This window comes from Chelonoidis abingdonii, chromosome 4 (genome assembly GCF_003597395.2).
Source record: "Chelonoidis abingdonii isolate Lonesome George chromosome 4, CheloAbing_2.0, whole genome shotgun sequence".
Taxonomy (NCBI): Eukaryota; Metazoa; Chordata; order Testudines; family Testudinidae; genus Chelonoidis; species Chelonoidis abingdonii.
Window position 1 is genome coordinate 93,193,721 of NC_133772.1, and position 7,886 is coordinate 93,201,606.

The 7,886-nt window shown below is 42.3% G+C and overlaps 1 protein-coding gene across 3 annotated transcripts in view; it reads right to left on the reverse strand.

Annotated features, from left to right (window-relative positions):
* Window positions 1-7,649, reverse strand: part of EIF2AK4 (eukaryotic translation initiation factor 2 alpha kinase 4) — a 97,046-nt gene extending 89,397 nt beyond the window's left edge. Inside the window, exons 1-3 of one of the 3 annotated variants that reach the window (XM_032802561.2) lie at window positions 7,370-7,649; window positions 3,454-3,569; window positions 2,055-2,157 (exon numbers count right to left, since the gene is read on the reverse strand). In XM_032802561.2, coding sequence (XP_032658452.1) covers window positions 2,055-2,157; window positions 3,454-3,569; window positions 7,370-7,507 — 357 coding nt within the window. In that variant the 5' untranslated portion in view covers window positions 7,508-7,649. The remainder of the gene's footprint in view (window positions 1-2,054; window positions 2,158-3,453; window positions 3,570-7,369) is intronic. The other 2 variants (XM_032802562.2, XM_032802563.2) reach the window with 2 other exon arrangements.
* Between the last annotated feature and the right edge of the window lie 237 nt (window positions 7,650-7,886).

The following is a 7,886-nucleotide window of genomic DNA, read 5'->3' on the forward strand; positions in this document are numbered from 1 at the left end:
TCTCCTCCCTTGGTTTTCATAAATCAACTGCTAGAACAGGGTCTCATCCTCCCTGATTGAACTAACCTTGTTATCTCTAACCTGCCCCTGGAAATTTCCACTACATGCATCCGACAAAGTGGGTATTCACCCACGAAAGCTCATGCTCCAAAACGTCTGTTAGTCTATAAGGTGCCACAGGACTCTTTGCTGCTTTTAACAGCACATTAAACTATCTGCCTACAGGGAACTGAAATTTCCAAGAAACTTAAATATTTAATCCCTGGATTGCTCATAATAATGAAGCCAGAAGGCAGTGTGGAACAGAAGACATAGCACAACATGAACACATTGGTTTGTGCCATGCACAAAGCAAAACACCCTTCCTACAGCATCACTGAACTAAAAGCAAGTGCAGAGAGAGAGAAAATAAAGAAGATATTTTTTAGAATGCTCATTTAGAAATAAAGCTTTCCACTTACTGTTTAACACACCTTTACTTAGAGTAGGAAGATAAGGACCTTCCTTTGAGGGGTCCACATAGCTGACCACAATCTAATAAGGAGGCTCTCAGGGATCACCCTCCCATTCCTGATAGTAAGGATAACCCTGATTCATGATTGCATAATATATTCCTGTAGCAAGTACAGGAAATTGCTCACATGGAACAGTAATATTAGGGAATTATTTGATTATTTTAGCTCTTTTAATGTGATAGAGCAGCTAGAAGGAAGGAGAATGTCAATATGATGTGACCAGTCACTTCTCCGAGGACCACCAGCAAGCGCACTGGGGACCACCCTGGTGCACAGATCGCAGTCTGAGAACATCTGCCTTAGTTCAAATATTGCTTTCATTTATCATTATCACATCTATTATAAAAATCAAGAGTACAATGTTGAATTGTTAATTCCTAGAAAGTACCAAAAAGTTTTGTAGTAATAATTCATTACTAAACACAATTTGAATGAAAAATAATCTAAAATAATTCTTATGAAAGTATTATCCGTCAGAGAACATATTATGTATGTATCAGAGAACATATTAAAAATAATAGAACAAGAATATGCTGTATAAACGGAAAAAGAGGTATATGTGCCAAGGGAACTGACATATGGACATAGAAAATTGGTAGCAAAAATATTCTCCTGTTTTAATACATTGTAGGAGTTACTGCTGCTTAATTTTTTTTTCTTTTTCAAGGTTAAAACAAGCAAGTTAAACACAAACATATTTATATGTAAAATATGCACATGCACATAAGAAACGCATATTGCAAACACTACTTTTACAAAAGGCTTCCACATTCATTGTCAACCATTTGGATAATTTCAGTCCATATTCAGTCTACATGGACACTGAGTTTGTAAAACATTTACATTGTTGCATGTAGTTAACATACTTGAAGTGTTTATTAAAATCTGAATAAAGTAAATACAAAAGCTATATTTTGTAGTATATAAACAATCAGAATATTTAGCTCCTGTCTAAGTAGTACTTTTCATGCATAGATCTCAAAGTGCTTTACAAAAGAAGGTCAGTATTAATATCCCCATCTTACAGATACAGAAATTGAGGCACACTTCCATGACATGACCGGTAGAGTTGGAGTTAGAATCCTGATCTCTTGTCCCACAATCCACTGTTGAGTGCACCAGACCACACTGCCTTTACCTTCACCAAGTAAAAAGTGTTTTTGACTAAACATTACAGCGAATTTTAATTTCATTGTAAAAGCAACAAACTGTATAAAATCCTCTCAATTTTATACGCTGCTTGTTACTTTCTATAAAATGACAAACATTCTAAGGAAATGATCCCACAGTCCCTAGACAGGCGGCGAATGCAAACTCAGTCTCTATGTAGTTTATTTTTGCTGGATGTGCACACTGAACTTTCCTGAGTTGAGAAACCACTATGGGAAGAACAGAAACCTCACCCTGCTTTGCTATAATATATAATCACATTCTAGGTTTGATGTATTTGTAGTTCCTTATTTTGATAACATTTTACTATACATAATTTCCAGCACTATTTATGATCAATTAGACTTTTCACAAAGTGAGAACTCTTACCTCTCCGCAGCGTTGTTTTGCCAAATCCTCTAGTCTGGATTTTAACAAATTAATGTTTTCATTTGACAAACCTTTTGCATTTTTCAGCTGTATTTCAGGGACACTGGAGAAAAGAGATCACAAGAAATGTTCTCTTATTAAGGATTAGGTGTACAGACAGATAAGGAACCCATATAGACCACACAACAGGTCAAGAAGACTTTTTATTTTGTTTTTTGTTTTTTTGCAGGAACCCAACCATTGTCATTCAACACCCAAACAAGTAATACTCTATCTACACGATTATAAAAAAGTTTTGCTTTACGCTGAATGTAATCCAAATTGCTTGCACACAAGTACTCAACAGTTTCAACTAGCAGAAGAACCATCATGGTAACTCCATAGTCTGTGACAACTACAGTTCTAACCCAATACATTATTTTTTTTAAAGGGATGTACTGAAAATGCAGTACATATTTCTGGCATAATATATGGCAGTTTTGGATTTGCTGATTTTCCTTTTTCTTTATGTAAGCAATATATAATTAGTCTGAGGAATACGCTGCAATAAAGTACACTCAGATAAATAACGAACATTTTTAAAAAGCTTAGACATTTATAGGAGTAAGAAAAACATCTGCAGTTATACTATCTTAAACAAAAATTATAATGGTTATCAAGCCTCAAGGTATACTGAAATCATCACTTGGTCAGGAACAACAGTTCCCTTCCCATATGTTAGATCATTGCACAACTGGATATACTATTTTTCTCTGAGGTATCTGACACTGGCCACTGTTGGTGGCAGATGGACTATTGGGCTGTTCTGACACAACAGTACTTGTCCAGAAAATTACTGTCAAGGCCAAATCCCAGTAGCAGCTGATCAACCACAACAACCACCCTTTTCATAATTCAAAGGAAATATCCATTAGCCCTCCAAAAGGCTAATTCAGCACAATACAGGACCAGCAGATAGTAGAACTATAACAAGCAGGCAATTTTAGAGTTGAAGATTTTGTTCCCCATTCAGCAAGGTACTGTGTTAACTTTAAATTCATGAGTTGTCTCAATGATTTCAGTGGAAATGCTCACGTTTAAAGTTACATATAGGCTTAAATATCTTGCTGAATTAGTGCATAAGTCTCCAATTGGCAGATGCATCTCTATTGCTCACTGGCAGCTACATCACAGAACAGATGAGGATACCTCTATCTCAGAGACATGTTTTCGGATAGATTAATTATAGAGATAAGGTTACCCACTTATATGCTTCAACACTATATGTCTAACAAATAGAGACACATTTAAATCAAGGCAAGAATAAGGGCAATGAACACAATGTTACACTTCAACTTTCATTTTTGTCACGGAGAGAACAGAGAAAATATTAGACGACTATATTTTGATTTTCACTCACGTATCAGGGTAGGTTTGGGGACATTTGACCCACAAATCAACTTTGGCATAAACTTCATTGTCACCTGTCAAACCCCGAGGACGCAGAACTAAACTGATTTCCGGAGGCTGTTTTACCTAAAATATAAAACAAGGCTTTTAATTTAAGCAGGAATTAATTCAGGGAAGTCCCATCCTGTGTTATGCAGGAGGTCAGACTGGATGATCCCAATGATCGCTCCTGACCTTAAAAATCTATGAATTTATTTACAATTGATTAGTGAACATATGAACCAACACCATTGATTATCTTATTTTAAACAGTTCAACCTTAGTTTATCCAGCCTATGTGGGAAGATTCATGGAATAAGTGGAGATAGAGATATTCTGAAGAAATAGTGGCCTACTATGAGTCATATTTAGGTAATGGGTGAGGTTAAACAGTGGTTCACTATATTTTAAATGGAGAAAGGTATGTGAAAAGTGACTGGCATTTTTTTAAATAAATGGAATTTAGAGTTATTTGTGGAATGTCACAGACAGCATGTTAGAGGAGCATTCCACAAAGAAAGAAATCTAAACTTATACTTAGGCCTTGTCTACACTGCCACTTTACAGCACTGCAACTTTCTTGCTCAGGAGTGTGAAAAAACAGCCCCCTGAGCACTGCAAGTTTCAGCGCTGTAAAATGGCAGTGTAGACAGTGCTCCCAGCGATGGTAGGTATTCCCCTCGTGGAGGTGGTTTTTTTAAAGCGCTGGGAGAGCCATGACTACGCAGCCACAGTTGTTAGTGAAGAATGCCCTCAGTGTTAGGCCTTCACAGCTTCCATATAACCCTGCTAGAGCACAGAGATGGAGCTTTTTTATTTTAGGCATATTCACAGAGTTTTGCTAACTACTATTTTCTCTCTTTCCTTTTCGGTTTTTTTAAACGTTTTTTGTAAACTGACTTAAAGTAAAGTGGAAAAAGTACACAGAAAATTTTTGACACTGGGAGTCTGGATTTACTAAGAACAAAAGCCAGAAGAAAGGTAAGTCATAGATGACAAACATGGTGGTAGAAAGGAAAGAAGAGGTAGCTGGAATGACAAAGGAAGAGCGACAAGAGGAAAACACAGGCTAGAAACATTCCAGCGCCCCCACCATGTTCCTCAGGGCCAGGAGTGTATGGGCTTGTCTACATGGGGACACTCAGGAAAGTTAATGTGACTCAACTAAAGGTGTGAAGTTAATGCACATAAGTTAAAATATGTTAAACTACATGTGGATTCTCTATTCAGGAGTAAAGTAGCTTTAGTGCACTATAATTTAGGAAGGGATTAAGTCCATATTGAAAATATTGACCTCAAGTTTCAGTGAGAATCATGAGATATGGGGAGTGGCAAATATAAAAGGTAAGGGATGGCACTGATACTTTCAGAGACACTGCAGGTAGTCCCCTGAGTAGCAAAAGAAGGGAACAAGCATGGGTAGGGATAAGTGAGGCTGGAAGTGGTGAGTCCAGCAGAGAAGTTTGTAGGAGTTGGGAAGAGCAGAAAGGAAGGGCCCAGGCTGAGATATCATCACTGGAGGCGAGGAGGAAGCAGCAGAGAATATGTGGGAAGAGGCTATGACATCTAGAAGGGGAATGGAAAGAATTAGAGAAGAGTAGAATTATTAATCAATCAATCAGTTATCCTAAGAAACAATTATTGAGAAATTGAAAGTTAGTGTGAGCCAAATAATCAGGGAAATGTTATATGGTGAATTAATTATAGTATGCAACAAATATACAGAGAAACAACAGTAATATGAATCAATGCAGACAACCAGTTATGAGGTGAGTCAATTAAGCAAATAGGTATGCAATTAATCTATTAAGGAATTAATCAACTACAAAGGAATAAGAATGCTGACTATTAATTAAAAAGTTGCATATGCAGAGTATTAATTATAGATAGGATTAAAAAAGGGTGCTGAGGATTAATTATAAAGTCAGTTATATAGAGGGCCATCAAAGAATTGGAAGACAACGGGCGACCAGAAAGGAGGCTGAATGCTTCTGGTATTCTTGAGAAATCAAGGACTTGGTGATGTCAGCAACCACATTCTAAAAATGTTCTGAAGGCGTGCCCTGCTCAAAGAGAGAAATGGTGGCTGGTCTTGGCAAGGGAATGAAGGGCCTCTCTCAGAACACCGCTGAGACTAGCTAGGGGGGGAGAACTGAGTTACTCAAATAAGGAAAACAGTGAGGATTTACCTCCTAGTTTAATCTAGGAGTTACTCTGACCATCACAAAAGAAACACCACCAAAACTTTATTAATCATGAATAAAAGTATATTTGTTAAGAATCATATAAGTTTAAAGACAGTTTACACAACATACAATCCGTATTTTTATACACTGAACTGTCAGTTTAGCAGCAACCTTTTTGGGGGAGCCAGGAATAAAAAATTCTAAGTGGCAATCCAAAATGATCTGTACTTTACACAGGCATCTGGAAGAGATGGATGACGTTAATTATACAGCACGAGAGTGGAATTATCATATAACAACAACGTATCAGTTTAGGTGAGGATGGGAGGGGCTTTCCTTTAAAGTCAACCCCAAATTATCCTTTTATTTCATTTACATCATTCTAGAACACACAGGTGATAATTCCCTGATGCCATTAAGTAAGTGTCATACACAGATGTCTTGGGTTAGCAGCAGCTTGATGGGGAGGGAGTGCCAGGGAAACACATTCTTTCCTTGATAATGAATCCATTAGTTATGTTTAGAAACAGCTCTTGGGAGAAGAACAACAGGACAATTCCCATTGCTGATCCCAGATCCCTATTAACAGTCTTGCTCATATCTGTTTATTGATTACTATAGGCAGAACTTTCAAGTGGAGTTCCAGATGGAGGAAACCCATTTTAGCCTTTATTACACTAGACAGTTTCAGAAAAAACTTCCCACCAACTTTCAATGGTAGCACCCGTGGCAACCCTAGTCTAGACACGGGTCAACAGCTTCTAAGTTAATTGTATTAATTAAATTCAATATTAAAGCTGCTCCTCGAAAAGTGTAATTAATACTGTGATAAAAAGTCCAGCAGTGGCTTGAGCTTTGGCTATAGCTGCAGCTAAACAGGAGATCATTTTTGCTACAACTCCCTAGTGTAAACGTGGCCTGAAAAGCAGTCTGCTCAGTTTATCATTATTATAACTTTCCACTGTTCCTGTAGTGCCAACCCAGTGCTGGTAATGCTGGCTGTACTAGCGGAGGCTTACACCCTGCTCCGCAGGCGAGGTAAGAAAAGCTTTGCCAGGTCTCCAAGAAAGGTCCCGCAACGGTGCATGGAACCGGGCTGGGGGGACACACTCAGAAACTTGCAGCGCAGCGGCAGCTACAGACGCTTGCCTGACAGCGTGTCAGGAACAAGGCTCCTTCCCTTTACCGCACTCGGGACTCTCGCGTTAACACCAGCCCCGGAGCCGTAAGGGAAGGGAGCCGTGCACATCTGGCGGGGCAGGCCAAGCAGGGACCGTCTTGCGCGCTGTGCGAGAGGATGTGGGGTACCTCCAGCAGTGGGCAACACCGCCTCCATGCAGGTGTATGTGGAGAGCAGCAGAGCGACGCGGGGGCGCGACAGAGGGGCTGGAAAGGGCCCCCCCCGGGTGGGGGTTCTGTACAGAAACCCCGCCCCAGGCTCCTCGGAAGGGGGGAAGGGCAGGACAAGGGGACACCCCAGCAGGACGCACTTTTTGTCGCAGCAATGCCAGGCTAACCGGGCTCCCTTCAGGACACCCCCCACCCACGCATGCGTCGGGCTCCCTGCGGGCGGTGGGGGCTCGGCCAGGCACCCACGCGGCCGCCCCACGCGCCGGGCTCCCTGCGGGCGGTGTGGGCTCGGCCAGGCACCCACGAGGCCGCCCCACGCGCCGAGCTGCCGCAGGCCGCGCAGCTCGCTACCTTCCAGGGCCGCTCCTGCCGCAGGTCTCGGAAGTCCTGCCCGTAGATGGACTCCAGCACCTGCAGCTCGTTCTCCTGGCGGAGCGGGTAACTCTCCGGGGCCTCCTCCACCCCCGGCGCGCCGCTCACCCGGGCCATGTCAGCTCCGGCAGCTGCAGCGGGAGCCGCTGCCAGCCATGGCAGGGCCGCCGCCAAGCACTGGCCGCACCGGGCGCCTGCCACCGTGGAGGCGGCAGGGGCGCCAGCGAGAGCGCGGCCCTTCCACCTTGGGAGCCGATCTCTGCTGTAGGCCCCACCCGCCGCTGGTGCTGCCCCCCGCGGTCGCAGGAGGAGCCGCCGCCTCTCAGGCTCCGTGAAAAGAGGGCCTCCCGGGCCCCGCCACGGCCTCCCTCCTACAGCTCAGCCCCGGGACGTGTCCTGACATTTGCACAGCACTTCTCCAGCTCAGCCCCAGATCCTCCTAGACCCCTCCTGGCGTCTGCCAGATGAAGGGGAAAGGAACAAGACTGGAGCACCC